The 21,391-nt window shown below is 41.6% G+C and overlaps 1 protein-coding gene across 2 annotated transcripts in view; it reads left to right on the top strand.

The window, feature by feature from the left end:
* Nucleotides 1-20,527, top strand: part of LOC149070939 (solute carrier family 35 member F3-like) — a 40,965-nt gene extending 20,438 nt beyond the window's left edge. Inside the window, exons 1-8 of one of the 2 annotated variants that reach the window (XM_089248652.1) lie at nucleotides 8,056-8,343; nucleotides 11,734-11,994; nucleotides 12,099-12,267; nucleotides 13,757-13,976; nucleotides 14,841-14,969; nucleotides 15,069-15,258; nucleotides 17,107-17,196; nucleotides 19,283-20,527. In XM_089248652.1, coding sequence (XP_089104778.1) covers nucleotides 8,298-8,343; nucleotides 11,734-11,994; nucleotides 12,099-12,267; nucleotides 13,757-13,976; nucleotides 14,841-14,969; nucleotides 15,069-15,258; nucleotides 17,107-17,196; nucleotides 19,283-19,518 — 1,341 coding nt within the window. In that variant the 5' untranslated portion in view covers nucleotides 8,056-8,297 and the 3' untranslated portion in view covers nucleotides 19,519-20,527. Of the gene's footprint in view, nucleotides 1-8,055; nucleotides 8,344-11,733; nucleotides 11,995-12,098; nucleotides 12,268-13,756; nucleotides 13,977-14,840; nucleotides 14,970-15,068; nucleotides 15,259-17,106; nucleotides 17,197-19,282 lie in introns of those variants that run through there. The other variant, XM_089248651.1, reaches the window with a different exon arrangement.
* The last annotated feature ends 864 nt before the right edge of the window (nucleotides 20,528-21,391 follow it).

The following is a 21,391-nucleotide window of genomic DNA, read 5'->3' as shown; positions in this document are numbered from 1 at the left end:
CTGCAGCAACGTGTTTTCACTGCATAGAAAAATTGTGCGCGTTTGATGGACGTTTTTTCAAAAGTTTCGAAGTGAAAACGTCGAATGAATGAATTATTTTAACATTAAAAAGATGCATAGGAATCAATTCCGACGGAAGCCAAACGTCGTATAAACGTGAAAGTCGAATAACTGAGCGACGTACAAACGAGGTTCAACTGTATTTTTTTTCTTTCTTTATCTGTGTAATATAATAATCATGTGTTGTTTTAATGACGTCACTCTAAGACTCTAGGGGGCCGTGGGATTTCAAAATTCATTTTTGACCTCTATTGGTGTTAAAAAATATTAATATTTACAATTCTTTTTGAGTGACCCATAATAATTCCGCCCGATATTTTTATATTTTCACGCATATTTAAATTAGTAGAACTAGAGGTAATTCTTTCGAAACTTTTTGAGGGTGATACCTTTGGATCCTTTTCTTGTGAGTTCTGCCAAATAGCTCGCTAGGCTAGACGCCGCAGTGTTACCAACTTTGATACTTTGAAATTGGAAGAGCTTGCGTACAAATGAAAAAATGCGCATTTAAATCAAATAATTTTCTTTTTATAATACGGTAGTAAATTCTGTATTCAATTTAAACTTTTATTTTTTGTTTTTGAATGAAAAGTTTTTGTTTTTACGCTGACGGGCTGCATTTGACCATCCTGGTTCAGACATTCTGGGTTTACACAACTGGATATTACGAAGAGGAATTTCGGAAAAATTTGACTGCCTCTTATCTTAAGGCGACTGTGAAATACCTAGCGTACTCATCGTCCTCCGTTTTAAGGTAGAAAACCCAGTTTTCTCTGTTCAGTAACTTCCAATCGTGCAAAAAAAAAAAAAAAAAAATGGCACAGGGAACAGCTGTTGGTTGTAGCGATAATATTAACACAAATGGCGGATGAGTCAGCGTGGGGTTTCTAGTGGCTATATCTTGTATGAATAGCGGAGAGTGACATCACACACATTTTCATGTATGTCGCAATCTGTTGCCATATGCCAGCATATATGAGCTGTTAGCTGAGTAACGTCCGTCTGTCCACTGTATGGTCCCATTTAGCGTATAATGCTTGATTTTGATTTGATTTAATTTGATTATGGTTTATTTGCCGCAAGGACCAATTTGGTCAAGCTGCGCCCATATGCTATATGCTCTAAGGAAAGAAATATGTTCCGGCTGTTTCTGTAGAACAATGGTCTAGCGCACTCACACCGTTTTTGCGAGGGGGCGGTGATTCGATTTCCCACAATTCATCTCAATATCCGATTGTTTGAACCCTTACAGGGTGTTGAATCCCCCCGTAATAATAGTTATTTTAGTTTCTTCCTAAAACCAAAGGAAATCAATCTTTATAAATCTTAAAGTCGATTGGTTCAAGTTCAATCGATTTTCAGTTTTACAAATAGAAAGGAAAAAAGGAAGGGGGCAGAAGGAGGGGGAAACGTACAACAATGATGTCTTTCACGCACTCATTATCGATCAGCGATTGACTGATTTTCGACACTGTTTCCGGCGTTGCCACGTGACCACGACAACCGTTGTCAAACCGTTTCTCTGATATCCACGGAGCAACATGTAATAATAATACAATGAAAGTGGGTTCCCCGCAATTTCGCGTGACCAAAAGAAATATAAGGGAGGGTTTCAGGAATATTGAAGGCCAAGTGTCTTCCTCTTCGTTCGGAAGAAGCGCAGAGAGGCTTACACACTCCTCTCACTCACTCCAGATTGAGCGATTTCAAAACTGGATAAGTTCAAGAAGCTATTGATGAACCGTCGTAAGAGGTTCGGTGATTTTGTGAGACTGGTTCCTCTCGGGGTTGTCTCTGATAGCAGTGACCAAATCATGACCACGACAGACGACGAGGCTAGTGACCATAATCTGGGTAAGATTCCGTTGTTTTTTCATGTTCAATAAATCTAGTGATGTATTCTGTATGTCGACGGGCTGGTTCAAGAAGGCAACAACTAAAAAAATTGAATTTTTCAATTATGCACTGCGGGAGAACGGTGGAAAACGCATCTAATTATTCCTCCCCTCGCCACTCTAACTCTGTTTATACGCTCCCCACTTCAATTTTATGTAAGCCGACTCTACAAAGTGAATCTAAGGGCGGTCGTCCACTGGAAGCGACTTGAAGCGATAAACAAGTCGCATGAATTGTTTATATTTGCAAGACTGATCCCATTACACAAAAAGTAAGCGAAACTCGCTCATTAGCAGCGATCTTCAGCTAGTGATTTCCCGCTACAACAGCCGATATTGAGTCCGACGACAGAAGGCGTCTGAAACACTGAAAGGACCTTACATGTTACTAACTTCGCCACTGCAATCTATGCAGACGAGTGTGTTCGTTAAATAATCTTGAGGATATTGAAAAACTAAATCAGCATCCATGTTTACGCAGGAAAGGAGAGAAAGAGAGGCAGAAGCCGAAGAGGGAGGAAAAAAACGGAGAAAGTTACACGAAAAAAGTAAACAACCGCCTGCACAGATATGGCAAGAGGCGTGATATCCCACTCAATTCGTAAATTTCGATCGTCTGATGTTGTAGCCGGAAATCACTAGCTGAAGGTCGCTGCCGATGGACGAAGTATATACTCGTAATTTCTGTGCAGCGGGATCAATCTTGCGAACACGGGCAATCGCGCATGACTTGTTAATCGCTTCAAGTCGCTTCCGACGGACGAACGACCGGCCTTAAAACGCTGATATATATCTGAAAACGTAATTTTGAGTTTCTACCTTCTTGAACCAACCCTTCGATATCATTCGACAATCTCTCTCTTAATGGCCGTTTTTCTGTTACAAAAACTCCCTTTGCGACTTTGTCACAGAGGACTATTTTGTCTACTAAAACAAAGTTAAAGCGTAGGGAATAAAATCCCTACTCAAAAATTGTAGTCAAATAAAATAGGGATTTTACACATGGAAGTGGATTTTAATCCCTACGCAAAAAACAAGTGAAATTGGAGGCTAAAACTTCAATGGTGATCCAAAAAAATATATACATTGTGTTCAATCAGAAACAATGTGAACAAACATTCTACTCGAATGACCCCAAAATCATCGGAAGATGAAGGAAAGGAACGCTAATTTTTAAAGAAGACTGACTTTTGGGGACACTTTTTGGAAGACTGTTTTTTGGATTTCACATGGATGATGATGTCAGTCTTTTCACCACGACCGATGTTTATGTCCGTAACACAACTTTGTACAAGAAGAAAAAGTCGGCCTTTTTTCTAGAACGTTTGATGAAAGGAAATTCATCGGGGAATAAGTATCTTTAAAATTGATTAAATATTTTTTTGCTTATCAGTATTCATATTTTGCTACCGCACGTACGTAACTTCAACAAAAGAGGAAGTTTTGCCCACATGCGCGTCAATACAATCTTCAATTATTATCCAGGACTATTGACTGCTAAGCTGTTTCCCTGCACGATAAGACAAACAACTTTTCTTGTTACCATCAGAGGGTTTGTAAAACTTTCTTTAAAAAGGAATTTCCCACTATATTATCCCATTTATGACGTGTGACGTCATTTCGAAAGGAGAAAAAGAAACAGAGGCAAAAGACATTTTGCCCCACAAGAAATTCCTTAGGGATTCTTTTCAGAAGCGGGGATTCTTTTTAAATGAAGTAGGGAATTTTTAGGAACAATTAGGGATTTTTTGTGATTTTCGTAAAAATTCGGGAGATTTAAGAACTTTTCGGGAGGTCCAGAGATGAAGCTAAAATTCGGGAAACTTGGCAGCTATGCCTTTTAAACGGCCGTGTGGAAATAGATTGTCCTATGACAAATAGATTGATGAGAAATTCGGAAAATCGGTTTTGTTGAGCATGTGATATCGAGCATGCTAGATATCCAGCATTTCACCACCGCAATACGCAGCGGTTACAGTTTCGGAAAAATGAAATGGCAACACCCAAATTTTATTGCGGAATTGGAACAAGTTCTTTGAAAAACCACCAATATCATCGGAATTTATACTCCCAAGTCCAGATGGGTCTGCATGAAATCCCTTGAAAAAAAGTGCCGCTTCTCCTAAACCAAGCAAAAATTCAATTTAAATTTTTTTCGTAAAAAAAAAAAATTAGAACATCGAAAGAAAATACCTTTTGTATGCTATTTTAATCAATTTCTGTTAATTTAAATGGTAACAAAAATGTCTTGAAAAAATTACTTACGACCCCAACACTAAAAGTCTATCCTGCGTACGCCCCCCCCCCCCCCCGATCATAACATACACAGACCAGCCAACTCTCCGAATTTAGGCGAAAGACTCCGGATTTTGGCAGAAAATTAGATTTTACGCCAGCTTTCACGTTGTCGTGACGTCAGTGACTGTAGTCGCCGTTAGGGAAAAACCCATAGAGGACAGCCGTGGTCATTTCCATCGAGCGCAGCCGTGAAAAAAGTCTTGGACACCGCATTTAAGCAAGTGGCAAAGACGTGCCTTTGTTTACGTAGCGTTTATCGGCAATGATTTATCAGAGGCATGACTTTGGTTACCGAAATTTCTGTATAATCGTTATTGCCTTCCATTAACAGCCGTGCGGTAAACACAAGTTTTTTCGTCAGAAGCTTTGTATTTTGAAGTTTTTAAATTGTTTCTCCTCCGATTAAATATGTCTTCAGAAAGAAAATATAAAACTTTAAGCTATATAAAGCTAAATACACTCATGTCCATAAATTAAGGATAATGCCAGCTCCGGCAAATAAAGGTTCAGAAACAAAACATACGTTACTTATTCATAAGGCCCATTTATTAAACAAAATATAAAGAACAAAGATAAAGAACATGATACCATTCATAAAAACTACGATTTTTGCTCCCTGGAGCAATTGTAAAAAATACTCCTTTGTAAAAACTTACTATTACATGGTTGGTATGATGGTTAACACATTGTATGTCTCCCATGCGATAAAATACAGTCCGTACAACGCCTAGGCATGCTGAGTATCAAATTATCGATCTGATCTTGGGGAAGATCACTCCACTCAGCAAGCAATGCTCTCTGAAGTTCCGGTACACATGTAGGAAGTGGTTGACGGGCTGCAACTCGTCGGCCAAGCATGTCCCACACATGCTCTATCGGATTCAAGTCAGGTGAGAATGCTGGCCATTTCATACGGGTTATATCCTCAGATTCAAGGCATTCGTTTACTGTGTTTGCTCGGTGAGGACGAACGTTGTCATCCATAAACACAAATTCTGCGCCCATGGCACCCCTAAACAAACGTACATGTTGTTCCCGAATGATGTTCCGATAAATTTGGGTTTTCGTGGTTCCGGTTTGAACATGCAGATCTGTTCTCGAACCCAGTATAATTCCACCCTAAACGAGCAATACTGCACCACCGTAACGGTGTCGTTCAATGATGTTGTCTTGGTAGTAACGGGTACCTGGCGTTCTGCATATGAAAGTCCGACGTGAATCAGACTGCAAGCTAAACCTGGACGCGTCGGAAAACATCACACAAGCCCACTGTGACGATGTCCACATTGCATGTTCTCTACTCCAGGCTAATCGCTGCCGACAGTGAGTTGCCGTGAGCGGAACACATCTGACAGGCAGGCGAGCATATAGACCAATATCTCCCAAACGTCTGTACACGGTTTGCCTTGAAACTGTGGTACCCGTGGCTGCAGATCGCTGACGAGACAAGTTGGACGCTGTGCTCCGTCTGCTTCTTTTGGCAGTTACTGCCAAATACCGGTCTTCTTTCGGCGTTGTAACTCGGGGGCGACCTGTACTGTAACGTCTACTGACATTTCCGTTATTTTGGAATCGTTGCCAAAGCATAGAGATGACACTTTGGGCAATTCCAAGTTCCTCGGATACTTCCATCTGAGTACGCCCACATTCCAGGCGGCCGATAATTCTACCACGTAAAAAATCACCCACATGCGTCCTCTGTGTCATAACTATTCGCTTATGGCACTGAGGACCTTACAGAACTCTTGTGAACAATTTTACTTCTTTGCCACCATTCCTTATATACCCCCCTCTTACACTCTCGTCATTGTGACGTACTATCGGCATCATCTGGTGGCTTCCTGAAATTTGCATATCATTCTTGCAGATGTGTGTGATAATTCTAGAGGTGAAATTTTTACTTTAGATTTCGATGTCCGTGTGATTCTGAATTATCCTTAATTTATGAACATGAGTGTATAACGCTTTTAAGAGTTCATATACCCAAGACTATCAATCACCGATAGCATCCACGAAAAAAACACATGTTTATGAACAGTAAGTAGATATGATTTCTCTATTCTGCTGGAAATGTGTCCGGGCTGCTTAAGTGCTCTGGAACTGTGCCACGCATCACTCAAGTGATCGGTAATTATATGCCGCGGATCACTTAAATAATGTGAGAATGTGCCGCGGGCCGCGGGTAACTTGAGTGATGTAGAACCACACTGGGGGCTACTCAAGTGCTCTAAAACTACGTCATGTGTCACTCAAGGCAATACCTTCTAAACCAGAAGGCCTGACCAATACCTTGCTCTAGAAGGTGTTGCTCAAGGGATCTCTAAATGTGCCACGGATAGCTTAAGTGTTCTGGAACTGTGTCTCCCGGGTCATTTAAATGATCTGAAAAAGTGCCGCTTAGTTCATTTTTACAAAATTAGAGTTGAGGAGGGCAGGCAGCATCAGATAACCCCCAGAGCCATATTTGGTCCGCGGGCCAAGGGCGTTTATGTGATTTATCATTATATGGCTTAGAGGGCGGGTCGCAATGAATTTATTAAAGATAAATTTTTTGAGTTCAGAGCCTTCAAATAGCATTGAAATTAACAGAAATTGATTACAATAGCATATAAAGGTGGGGAGGGGGACAGTAGCCCCCCTATGCCCCCCCCCGCGTGTACGTCTCTGATCCCACCAATATGAACTAGGATTCAGAGGGGCGGAGATGATGACGAAATTTTGCTAAAAAGGGGGGGGGAGGTCAGATTTTTGTTGACTTTTGCTGACAAGTGGGATGGGGGTCAAAAATGGCTAAAAATTTGCTTACGTAATACTTCAACGGCCCCTAATCTTTTGTGTTTTCTTTGTTGCCGAGTGAAGAGTACAGAGATTTTTATTTCCCATGTAAGCGGAGCTTTAGAGAGCAAGGGACCAGGTCAATGAGTAACCAAAAAAGTTTGCAAGCACGTGAGCGACGTAGAGCATGTGCAAGCATGTGAGTTGACCAAAAGAGTGATTTAGAGAGCGAGGGACCAGGTCAGTGAGCGACCTAAAGGCTAACCTACAGAGTCGACAAGCATGTGAGTGCTCAAAAGAGCGAGGGGCCATATCGGTGAATGATCTGAAGAGAATTTATAAGCGTGTGAGTGATTTAGACAGCAAGGGACCATGCCATTGCCAAATCAAGCATGCGAATGTCAAAACAGTGTGCGAGCACATGAATGACCAAAAGAATGACCGAGGAACGAAGGAACCTGGTTAGTGAGTGACCTAAAGAGGGACCAAAAAATGCGCAAGCATGTGAATGACCAAAACAGTGATTTGAGAGGGGTGGAGCCAAGCAGGATATTTGCTCGGGGGGGGGGGGGGATTTGAGGTGTGAGTGATCAAGAAAATTCGAGTAGAATGGGAGAAGGACGACAAAATTTGTGTGTGTCCCACAGTCGGATAAACCCTAAATCCGCCTCTGACTGTAGATTGGGGTGGACTAGTCTTTTCTGGAGAATATTTTTATTTCTTATCCCGTCCATATTTTCCGATTTTGATACACAGTAAATAAATAAATATTTTTTTCCTCGCCAAATGGCGCTATTTCACGATAGCAGCTTACGCCACGCTTATATTATTTTTATGCATTGTGTATGTGCCAATAAAAGTTTATACGCATTGAAAGGGCTGTTCCTTCGATGGATCCGATCGATAGCGTTTCGTGTGAAACGAGAGGGAAAAACGTACATTTCACACAAACATATAGCGTAGGGAAAAACGAGAGGGAAACCCTGGCTTTTCTTCCAATGCCTTTAGGGAATTTCCGATCGGAGAGGGATTTTTCCCCTCTGTTTCTGTGTTTTCCATCTCAAATTCTGTAGATTTATTTTTCTCCGTGTCTAAATAGACATTCATCCTCGAAGATGATGATGATGGCGATGTTCATGGTGATGACGAAGAACTCTAGATCCATCTTATTGTGTCCCAGTCATCGTCATCATCACGATTACGCGATGCTGTGCAGTAATGACGGGTGGTGGTGACATCCATTAGCTTCATTCTCGGCTTAAACGAAAAATGTTGCCAGTTGGCCTGGGATCGGCGAGGCTTGAGCTATCTGATGGTATGTCAATTTTTTTGCTTCATCATGATAATGTTGCATGCTAAATGGTATTTACACTGTTGCGTCAGCCAATTATAGGACAGAAAAGAGCCCTACAATGTTGTGATTTCGACGGTCACAAAACCGGAGTTGAATAGTAGTATGCTCAGCCTTGATCGCAAAGCAGGTGGAAGGGTCAGAGGTCAAATCATTCGTTCTCTCAACAGGCACGGACGAGTAGCCGAATAATATGGAGAAAGGAAAATGGTCTGTCCCGTAAAATATGGGACGGTACTATGAACCTACATAATTAGTCACATTTCCCGACAGTCGTCATGAGTTGTAGTCAGTGGCATCGTCGACATTGAGGGGAGCTAAAAATCGCTATTCGTCCCATATATACGGGACTCAAGCCCATAAGCAGGAGGCGAAATTATGTGTTGCATTGTATAGATAAAATATATAAATTATTGTATAATTTAATTATAATCAATATATAAACTATTGGGGGAAGGGACTCAGACACCTCACAAAATTTATTGGGGTGCCTGAAATAGCCTCGGCTTTCAGGTTCCGGCACCTATTATTGTAGTTGTCAAAACAGTGTGCCAGCATGTGAATGACAAAAAGAGTGATTTAGAGAGCGAGGAACCAGGTCACCGATTTCCTCAAGGGAAAGGTATCGCTATATGGCACCGGAATGAGTGGAAGGGGGAGAGTTCCCTATACTACAACGCCTCCCCCCCCCCCCCGAAATAAAATTCATAACACACAACTATTTCTACAGGCACAATTTGGATACTGCCCTGCAAAATTAGTCGTTTGTACCAGAGCGAGTTCGTTAACTTGGGTGCAATGACTAACCGTCTGCTTTCGAAAGCAATACGTAGCAGAGATCCGGAGGTAGCATAGAAGTTTGGTTTTCTGTGGTTTTCCGAATTCGAGCCAGTTTTGCTATTGAACACGTCTCTCTCTCTATAGCAGTGATTCTTTACCAGGGATCCCATGAGGGTTTCAGGAAGTCCGTAAGCTCGGTGTTGAAGCAATTGATATATTGTTGTTATAGTATTATGTGCGGATACGAAGCACATAAAGGGGTCCGTGGCTTTCATCTCAATGGCAGAGGTGGTCCCTGACTTTTTCTCGTTGGTTCAAAGGGTCCATAGAACAAAAAAGTTTAGAACCTCTGCTATACAGAGCCTTCAACACGTACACTAGGGTATTAGCAGTCGTTTGCTGGCACGGAAAGAAGAATGCACATTTGCATTTATCCAACTTATTTTAAGGCCTAATTTTCATAAATCTGCACAGAAAATTGCGTGTCATCGCCATTCAGCGTCGATCGATTTTTGGGACGATTCTTATTGGAAAAAGACTTACACACTTCCGGCACAACTCACTAGGCAGTGAATTGCATATATAGATGGCGATAGACCTGCGTTGCGCTCGGTTAAAAGAAAGTTTTTTAATCTTCATTTGTTCTTTTCAATTAATTTTTTATGAAAACATTTTTCAATTAATTTTTTATGAAAACATTTTTCAATTAATTTTTTATGAAAACATTTTTCAATTAATTTTTTATGAAAACATTTTTCAATTAATTTTTTATGAAAACATTTTTCAATTAATTTTTTATGAAAACATTTTTCAATTAATTTTTTATGAAAACATTTTTCAATTAATTTTTTATGAAAACATTTTTCAATTCATTTTTTATGAAAACATTTTTCAATTCATTTTTTATGAAACTTCTGACGTACCTTGTAAGTTTTCCTGGGGGGAGGAGGAGGGGGAACAAAGAACATGTATTCAATGTGCATATATACCATTTATAGTATGACACCCCTCCCTTTTCCAATCACGGGCTTGTTTGTACGCACACAACGCATTCCGACAAGGCATCAGTTCATCAGAAATAATCCCAGAAGAATGTTTAGGTGGTGCAGGTACGATTTCCCCCCCCCCCCCACACACACACACACACACGGTCACGGACGAAATATCTAGCCCCTATGCAAATGGAAGAAGTACATTCGAGCTCTCTCCTCTTTCTTTCGGAACTTTACCACGGTGTAAAATATTTTTTTTTCTTTTTTGTAACTTCAGTATTATATATTTTTATCTTTTGTTGACGATTAAAAAAATGATTGTACAACATGCATATAGGTCAGTTGACAAGGGAAGGAAGGGTGCCAAGGTGCCACCCTCAAAAAAATTATGAAAAAAATTCAAGTTACATTCATCTTACCCAAAAACACATAAAAACCAGAAAAAGGTAGCGGCCGCGAAAAATTTATTAAGATTGACAACAGTTGGCTACTGATCGCCTCTCGCGCTTCTTATATATAATATACGGGCAGGATATACTATTGACAGCCTCATAATTAGACACGTGATTTCTTGTGAAAAACTAACATGGAAAAGTTTTTTCCGGGAAATGGATTGGACGATTAGGGAGTTGTAACATTTTCACTTTTTGTGACGTGTCAGTTACGCGCCAAACACAAACAAACGAAAGTAAATTTTTCCTCAGGTGAGCGGGTTGCAGCTCTTTTGAAAATGAACTGAAACATTCAATCCCGTTAGAAGCCAAGTTCATCCTTTTTTTTTCACGATTGGTGCTAATGCTCTTCGTGTAGTGCGATGTTATGAACTTGTTATTATGTGTTAGCTTCACCCACTATATTGGCAAATTTATAACCAGATTTGGAAAGAGTTACCCCAAATGAGATCTATTTGAAAAAAACCGTTTTCCCCAAATCAACACTTTTTTTTTTTTGAAAAAATGTGGTAATTTTCTCTCTTTCACACTGTCAAGTCAATTGTTTTAGGGAAGGTGCATACAGTACATAGTGTTTACTGACCGATCGTTTTCTTTAATTCTGTCTTTCATCAAATTAGGTCACGTGTTGGTTAATAAAACAGGGCAATATTTTTTGAATTAAATTTTAAAATTTCATTGAAACCGTTGCGCGTAAAAAGCTTCAATGAAGGATCTAAAAACGGTAACTTCTTGACGAAGGTGTGACTGGTGGAAACGGTAAAATAATATCGATTATATCGGAAAAAATCAAACTAATTATTTTATCAGCAGACATTTTTAATGCATGTTTTTGAGCATATTTAAATGAGTTGCCTTGTAAGAGAGGAAGCAAGAACGGAAAACCGCACAGCTTTTCTCATTGCTTTTTCCTCAATTCCCATGTATAAATGATGATACCTACCACTTTTTTATACTTATCTCTGCTAGTTCAACTGCACGTCGTCCAAATTTCTTGCCAAAAGCTTGTGTATAAAGGGGTTAATGGTATCAGAGTTCGGAACGCCGACATTTTAGACCGTTCTCTCTTATGGCTCGACGAGGTCAATCTGGTGATTACAGCCTGGATAAGTTTGGTTTGTTCTTTGCAGGCGATGCGATGCTCGGCTCAAATACGAGGGTAGCCAGTGGGCAGAGGAGTTACATCTCGGTGCAGTCATCGAACAAATCCAGCGGCTGTTGCACCGAGCACCGCAAGAAGATGTCTTACGGCTTCTTCCTCACCGCGCTGATCACCATGTCGTGGGCAGGAGGAACGCACTTCCTCAAGGCCATTGAGGACGAATACCAGCACGCCCTCGTTGCCAACAGCCACGCAGCTTATCTCGTATTCAACTCGTCGCACACCAACGGTGAGTATCATAAGTTCCGAGACTGGTACCCACCCTCGACATTACTGTTCTTTTAATCACACTGCACGTGCTACTCGATAACGATTTTCTTCCCGTCGTTTCAGGGCCTACGAGCATCAAGCAGCCAACCAGTGCCCGAGTCCCCCTGTACCATGCGCCATTTTTCACAACGTGGTTCTGCACGACGTTCAACGCCTTGTTTTATCCGGTTTACATAACGTCACGCCTTTGCGTTCCGGCGTCCGAGAAGCCTTCGCTCAAAAAGGAACTCGTGTGAGTGAGTCCTGGCCTACACAAACAGAGTTCGGTCTCCGTTTCACAGCATTATTGAGAAGTGGTTGTATATTTTTTGAATTATTGTTAAACAATTCAAAACTGCACGTCGAGGAGATCTTGTTTGTCTTGTACTTCGTCTTTGAATCCATTCTGGTTTTCGGTTGGATGCTGTAATAGCCACTTCAGGAATTTCGGTCAGCTACGAAGTTTGGCGTGTCACTGGAACAATTGATCGCGGATCTTCCCTTTCCAAGAGGCACCACCGTCTCTATCTTCTATAGGCATGTTGACCACCTGAAAAATATTTTACAACAGAAGATTTAGTTAGAGAAACACTGTTACCAGTGTTTGGCATTTGATCCACATGGCGATGGTATGCAGTATATCATCTCCAACAGCTACATGATAATTCGATAATTCTTGTCATTCTAAAGTCCACTCTTGAATTGTTCAGGTTATTTCTCATTGCGACATTTTGTCAAATTTCGAATTCTCGATTTATCTTTCTGCTATCCAATTAATTTTTCACAGGCTCTTGGGAGGACAGAAGTCCAAGCGTGTTCGAATATCACGATTCAAAAATAACATGGCTGGATATCGTGTATGCTTATCGTGATATATGTGTGGCATTTTCTTATACTGCATTAAAAGCGTTTCAAATTTCGATTTTACGCCACCTGGTTCAAATCGTGAAAGTTTCATGGCAGCTTTGTACAAAGTTTTCAATTTGACCATTTGGACTAGGATGATACGTTGGTGTTTTAATGTGGTAAATACCATTACACTTTTCAGGAAATTTTCAAATTTATATGACACCAAGTGAGGTGTTAACGTCTCAATAGTTTCATTAATAGTTACAGTTTTCATACGAAATACTTCAGACCATTTTGAATGTGCATCTATATCACAAGTAAATACATTTATTTCACCGAAAAAACCTGCGAAATCTTTATTCACGCGACCATATTTGCTTGGCCGCAGTTACCTGTTGCTCAATCGTCGTAGGGATCAGTTAATACTTTCTTCCTGTGTGCATTAGGATTAATTACCTATGGTTAACTTGGTTTAGTAATTATTTAACTGCGGCTCCTTCAAGCTAGTGATCGTTGGTTTGCTACGAAAGTTGACGTTTACCAATGTCTTCCTCCTCCTATTTTTCACTGGTTATATTCCACTAGCAGCTTCCTTGATCTAGCGATCTTATCTCATAATGTACGCTATTCTCAAAGCTGCAGCAATGCGAATACGTGTGTCATGTCTCATTTCCTCCAATCATCAATGTAAGCGTAACATCAATATTCTCAGCTCGGTGCGACACTCTGACAAAGTTTAGAAAGGGTCCCAAGGAGCCGATTCGCATACTTTGAGAACCACTGTCTCAAGGAATGGGACCGAACTCGTGCCTGTGGCGTCCGAGTTGACTTTGAATGATATTAACTATCCTTGTTGTTATCATTAAATTATTGTGATATTTCTCTTTTGGCAGGCACACGGTTCAGCCTTACCAGGAGAAGGGCGTGAGCGTCGGCCATTTCCTGTGCCACTGCGGGACGTTCACGGTGCTGTGGGTTCTGTCTCACTACTTGTTCATCAGGTCGCTGGCCCTGCTGGACGCGACGGACGTGATAGCCCTGTACGCGACCAGCGTCGTCTTCTTCTACCTGCTGTCGTGGGTCCTGCTTCAGGAACAGTTCGTCGGCATCAGGGTGAGGCCCATTCCTGATTCTTCTTACTGTCGAGACCAGAGCCGCAACTAGGGGTGGGAGAGGGGAAAGCATGCGGATCTAATGAATGAGTACTGGACCAGAAGGCACGAAAATTTCACTCTTTAACCTCTCGTTCAAATTTACAAGGAGGCGCGAATTTCACCCTTTAACTCGAAATGCTCAACCGAGTGCGGGTGCAACATTTCATCGGTTTAAAAACATGTCGCGGGCCACTTAAGCGATCTGTAAACACTGAATCTATCTAAAAATGTGTCGCGGGCTGCTTGAGTGATCTGGAAATGTGCCACGGACCACTAAATTGGAGTGAGAATCTGCCACGGGCTACTTAAGTGATCTGAAACAGTGCCCCAAGCATGGGCAGAGATACGGGGGGGGGCGTGGGAGGGTATTGCCCCCCAGTGCCAAAGGTGGAGTCGACTGATCTAATGTATATATGTATAGACATCATCATCGTGCCTCCCCAGCAATAATGACCGTGTTTCCCCCCCCCCCAGACTTCCAGGTCTATCTTCGCCTATGGTCCCAGATCACTTAAGGAATCTTCAAATATGCCGCTGTTCACTTAAGTCTTAAGTGACCTGCAAATGTGTCGCGGGTCACTTAAGTAATCTTGTAGCTTGCCACTTAATTCATTTTGAAAAATTAGATTTGGGGTCGCGGGCCACATCGGAGCAAAAATGCTTTAATCTTTCCTTCAACATTACAAGGGAAGGTGCCAAAATGCGTGCTTTCCCCGACTGACCAAGCATTTATCTATTTGCGGCCCTGGTCGGGACAGTATTCTGCTCCGGACGTTGCCATCCTTAATCCGCCTCCTCTTGTTTTCTTGTTTTATTCCCACAGATTGTCGCTGTGATCATATGCAATACAGGGATAGCCCTGTTCGCCTACATGGACGGCCAATCTCGCTCTGCGACGCTTGGAGGCGTGGTGATGGCCGCGACGGCTTCGGCTGGTACGGCCGTTCAAAAGGTAAGTAAAAGCTTGGTACGTATTCGGAACGTGTACAACGTCGAGCATTATATTAGAAGGAGCACTAACTCACCATGTTGTGTTGTCTCGTTTGAATAGGTCGTGTTCAAGAAGTTCATCGGTGAAGTCAACTTCGCCCAGATGTCGCTGTTCATCAGTTTCGTCGGCATCTTCGACCTCATCTTCATGTGGCCCCTGTTCCTGACCCTTTATTTCACGGGCCTGGAAGTCATCGAGTGGGAGAACCTTCCGTGGCTGCCTTTGATATGTGCCTCCGTCTTCATCTTCTGTAAGTCCCTTTCCTGCGCATATATTGTAATTGTAGCGACATAGTCATTATCATCATTAGTAGAGAATCAATTATTGTTTCGATAGTCATTGTTTACTAAATTTTTGAACGGGAAACCCATTGTTGTTATAATTGGTTTCGGTATTTGGCAATGTTTTAGCATTTTTTATTTTTAAAGGGTTTTTCCCTTCAAATATTTCGCCTCCATTTTAAGCAAGTTAATCTTGGGGTTTTGATGGTTGGGTCTAGCCTAGCTGGGTGTTAACATCATACTGCTCAACCCGTGGCTTGGGTGCCAGAACTTGCTCTCAGAGTCATCTGATGTGGCCCGTGACCTCAAACCCAATTTTGTGGAAATGAACTAAACGGTCCGTTTACAGATTCTCTTGAGTGACTTGCGGTGCAGTTGCATATCACTTAAGTGATCCGCGGCGCGTTTCATTTAATTAAGTGGATCATTTAACGGACTCACGGTGTATTTACAGCCCTCTTGAGTGAACCCACTGCTTAGTCCCAGCCCTCAGTATTTACATATCAATTACACAATTGACAGCATTGATTTACATACCAATTACGTGCGCAATTACACGCAGCGCATTTACAGATCACTTACACGGCCCGTACCACATTTACAGATGAAATAAGTGATCCACAGCGCATTCTCAGATCACTCAAGTGGCCCACAGCGCATTCTCAGATCACTTAAGTGGCCCGCAGCACGACAACGAGATCAGATTTGATTTCCACTATTGATCATTTGATCATTTTCGTTGCATCACGGTCATTTTCTGCACACGAGGGCTGATTAGACCGGGACCTACAATTTATTGCCGATTCCGAACGACAACTTTTTTTAAATCTCATCGAGAGTATAAAAGGTACGCTAATCCCTTGATGTGGGACTCCCTGCTGTATTAATCTTTTTTTCTGTGGCCATGTCGTCGTTTCTGTTCTACCCCTGTGTCAGGAAAGTTTCTGACAATACAAACCGGGTATCGAACTCGCGACATTCCATTCTTTTGCTTTTTGAAAGCATTTTTTTGAAACGATAAGATGATACTTCTCCCGAGGAATCCGGAAAATTCTCTCCTGGCATTTCTTCCCGCCACCCCCAGACAGGGTCAAATGAGTGGGTGAGTGACCTCGTGTCTTTCATACGTGCACTCACCATATGCGGATCTAGAGCTCGCTGTTGGGAGAGATGATTTTACCAAATTGTATAAATTAGTCGCAGCGAACGACACGCTTACGTCTGTTAGAGTGACCATACGTCCCGCATTTTGTAACATATTTTCCTGGACAGTCTCGGTTTTTTTTTTTGAAAAAAATTTCCCAGTTTTTTCTCGTTTAGTTTAAGTTTCCTTGAATTTTTTACTTAATCAAAAACGTTGATACAGGTAATTTTCAACGGATTGATTGAATGTAATATTAGGGGGGGGGGGGGGTTCGGAGTGATCACCCCCCATAGACTGCGCCTGGCACTCACTCAATCACTTTTTTGTCTAACTTACCTCACTTGGTCACTCAATCGCATACTCACTCGGTCATTCATACGGTCACTCCCTACTCATTTAGCCTCGTCCTGGGCGTGTTGTTACTCGGACATTTGGTCACTCATACGATCACATCACTCCTACGATCATTCACTCACCTATAGGTGCTGATACTTAGTGTTAACAAATTTTATTAAGGCGGGGGCTGAGGCCATTTTCCGTCCCCCGCCTCAATAAAATTTGTTAACACTGGTACTCACCCTAATTTATTGAATCTTTCATGTAGTCATTTATAAATTTATGGTTTTGTATAATTCTTATAATACAGAGTTATAATGCGCATTTTCCTTCCTAGTTGCGAATCTTCTCGGGAACTTCGGGCTGATGTGGACCTACGAGACGTTCCTCACCCTTGGATTGGTCATCGCCGTACCAGTATCGGCCGGTGAGTAACAATAACTTCACACAAAAGTGGCCAGTATTCTCTACTGTTACGAATTTTTTTTACAAAAATGTTTTTCTACGCTTCCTTCTGCTTGTAATCAAGGATGAGAGATTATTTGCCTGATAATCATCATGGCTATAATTACAGTATACTCTATTCATACCTCATATTTGTCAGTGTTCCCCCGTGAAATGTATTTTAATACACTGTGACTTACAGTAGCCCTACATTTTCACCATTGGCGACTTTTTTCGAAATTTTCCCCAACAATTAGCGATACTTTGTTTTGCTCCCATAATTAGTGGTTTTCACCGATGTTTCCTGTAATTGGCGATTATTTCGCCATGTTTCTCACAATTGGTGATTATTTGGTAATGTTTACCCATAATTGGCGTTTTTGCAATGTTTTGTCAAGCATAGTGATTTTTTGGAAACATTTCCCGTAATTTGCGATTTTTAGGCAGTTTTCATGGTGATGGCAATGTTCTTCACAATTAGCGATTTTCGTCAATGTTTCTCAGCGATTTGCGATCTCTGGTGATTTTGGTGATGTTTCCCACAATTGGTGACTTTTGGCAATGTTTCTCGCAATTGGTGACTTTTGGCATTGTTTCTCGCAATTGGTGACTTTTGGCAATGTCTCTCGAAATTCGAGATTTTTGTTTTGGGGCCTTTCAAGTATAACGTCAACAATTTTTCAGCCATTTTTGATCTGTTCCAGACTCTTTTATGGCCCACGGTGTTATCTGATGTGGTCCGCCACCTCAAACCTAATTTTGTGAAAATCAACTAAGCGGCACATTTACAGATAGCTTAAGTGACCCATGGCACAATTTCAGAGTATTTAGGGGGTCCGTGGCACAGTTTTCAGATCACACAAGTAGGCCTGTGCACATTCACAGATCACTTAAGGGACCCGCGACACAGCTCCAGAAGATTAGGGCACTTGCTCCAGTGGATTAGGGCGGCTATATTATAGTCTATGGCCTTGGCATCAGCTACTCTGTCGTCTGCATGCTCCGGTTTGAAGGGAAGGGAAAGAAAACACACAAGAGTGAAGAGAACATCGGCAAAACGCGCAGCGCACGACGCATTTAACTCCTCCAGAAGCAGTCGGCCAATCACGACCGACGTAAAGCGCTGTCGTTTGGCGTATTGCGCTCTGTAGGAAAACAGTCATGCTGCTTTTCTTATTGGTGAGTGGATGGCGTATCGCGCTTGGCGAATCACGTTGCGCGAGGCACAGGAAACCTGCTCCTAGGAAAACCCGGCTTAAGCGACCCCCAGTGCGGCTCTAAGTCACCAAGTTGCCCCCGGCACATTCCCGGATTACTTAAGTGATCCGCGGCATAATTACGGATCACTTGAATGATGCGTGGTACAGTTCGAGAATACTTAAGCCGTCCAAACACATTTCTAGATTACTTGAAGGATCCACGAAACATCACCAAAGTGACTCTCTAGGAGACTTATCAATAGGGAGATTAGTCAGATTGTTAGTTCAGGTGCCCACAAACCACAGTTCACGATGCCATTAATAATATTTCATATTTTTATAAAGGGTGGTTGAAGACGTCCAACCACCCCCCCCCCTCGTCATCAAAAGTCAGCAAATCGGAAATCCCTTCCCCACATCGATGCTGACGTGTAAACCCCCCCCCCCCCCACACGTATCTGCGCCCATGCAGCCAATACTTAATATTTTCCAAAATTTTTTGCCCAAAAAAATCTTACAGCGAGATTTTTGATTTGTGCTGCCATCTAACGACACAATACCAAACGAAAACCGATTGAAGTTCAGTCTAGTGTCTACAGATGGCAGCACATTAATTCTCAAATACTTTAGAAATTTAGATTATACTGAGAAATTGAATTTTCTCTCTGGATGTTATGCCGAAACTGATATTTGGAAAGAAAAGTGATTTGTCTCCTCCGGGAATCGAACCCGGCTCCCCTTGCATACCGGGCAAGTGCGCTAACCAATACACCAGAGACCACTCTTCAATTTCTTATGACACGCATTAGTAGCCTGAAAAAAAAACATATTTTCATACTGCACAGTATAATTCTTGTTTTGTTTTTTCAGTGGTGGATTCGTACCTGTACTCAGTGACTTTCCGCGGCATGAAGCTGGCCGGCATAATACTGACCATATGGGGTTTCTTGACGGTGCTGCTGCCGAACAACTGGCCGGATTATCTGACGGTGCTGTTGAGGTGGCGGCGCAGGAAGTTCACCGGTGAGGCAAGGACCGAGCGACCGAATTCGAGCCGCTCGTCCACAGCGTCCAGGCTCAGGACTCACAGCGGACGCGTCAAGTGAAACGCTCGTGCGTTATCATGCGCATTCATTGAATACACGAACGATACCACGGTGCCAAATTAGCATTACATCCAACAGCTCTTTCTGAGGAGAGGGTTCCGGAATCGAACTTTGCTCTTGACGATTCAGGACCACCAACCACCTACCAGCTCTACATTTATTAACTATCTTATGCACGATTCATGTTCCTAAATTCTGCACATCTGGTCAATCACTAGGTGGAACTGTATGCATTGGACGGAGCTTACAGAGTGAATGGGGTTTCCGAGTGACCATCATTCACTCGACGTTTCTTCAACTCTGGTGGTTGACGTCGTCATGGGATGTTTTGATTGGCTTCTCGAGAGTGAAACTGTCATTGCTGATTTGACCATGGCAACCGCATTTTCACGTACTTTTTCAATCCTCTCTTTTTCATGCCTCACGTCCCATTTTTTCCGCATGTTTTGTTTTTTACTGCAATCCAGGCCAAAATTATAAATTATGTTTCGGTAATTAGGATGCTAAAAATGTAAAGTTTTATCTCGCAAATTTGGCACCTTCAACCGCACTTTGCAATTTGCAGCAGTGCCGCATTATGTGCTGCCGCCGTTGGTTCCAACGTTTTTCGGCGACAAAATTGGCAGTTTTCTTAATTACCGATAACTTCTTTGGCGATGATTGGTATTTTTCTTGGCAACTTTTTAGGTGATCATTGGCACTTTTCGTCACATTTAGCATGTTTCTGGCGATAATTGGCAAATAAATTTAGTAACTTATTCAGTGATAATTGACTCATTTTGACAGACCTTACATTTCTGGAGGTAACTGGAATTTTTCTTAAGTTCCGATAACTTACACTTTTTCTTGCATTTGGTAATCTTTTTTGGCTACATAATCATATAGCCAAAAATGACAGTTGACATTTTCCTCTACATTTATTGACATGTCTCTGGCAGTAATTAGCATTTTTCTTAAATTTTGGTAACTTCTTTGTCGATAATTGGTACTTTTCCTTACGGCTTTATAGGTGATAATTGGCACTTTTCCTTACGGCTTTATAGGTGATAATTGGCACTTTTTCTTACATTTGATAACTTTTGTTTGGCTTTACGTTACATTTGGCATCTTTCTGACAATAAACGGCACTTTTCTAAAATTTGGTAACCTCTTTGGCGATAGTTGACTATTTTCCTTACATTTAGCAACCTTTTTGGCGACGTTGATAAGTGATGTCTCGTATTTGGGATCCCAAGTTGTCGTAATTTTCTCTAGGAAATAACAATATCAGACTAGATTGCACGGAGCTACACCACTGAAGTTTCAAGTACATCTCTCTTGATGTAGCAAAACATCTCTTGATTATAGCAGACACTTGAGTTGGAGAAACGTCGAGCGAATACTTGCGACTGTTATTTCTACCCGACGAGATTCGCTTCATTCTCCAGGGATCTTTGACTTCCCTTCATCGTCATAATCTCGGGTTGCATGGAGCATTGCCATTCGTTTCGCCGCGCGATGTGCATTTTTTTCAAAGCATGCACTATCATCCGCATCGTTATTAACATTATGCCACCAGAGCATTTACTATAGTCATTGCACCAAATCACACAATATTACATTTGCATGTAACCTCACCAAGAAATAACATTTTGCTCGGGTGGACATTTAATTTGGTCAAAATCAACGAGGCGCCGAGACCTCATATTTGAAAATTTTATACGTAACACATGCAATTTGTCGAGATAATTCACCGAGTGTTTTTGCTTCGTTATATTTAATTACCATTAAAATAATATTCTGAGAAGGTCTTGTCTGTTTATTTATTGTCAATAGAGAGACCATATGATCCTGTATTTTTCGTAATTTTTATCGCCCCGACTTATTTTACAAA

The sequence above is a fragment of the Pholcus phalangioides genome, unplaced genomic scaffold (genome assembly GCF_987345545.1).
Source record: "Pholcus phalangioides strain wild (caught in Gottingen) unplaced genomic scaffold, Ppha-v1.0 ptg000020l_1, whole genome shotgun sequence".
Classification (NCBI taxonomy): Eukaryota; Metazoa; Arthropoda; class Arachnida; order Araneae; family Pholcidae; genus Pholcus; species Pholcus phalangioides.
This window is presented reverse-complemented; position numbering and strand designations above follow the sequence as displayed.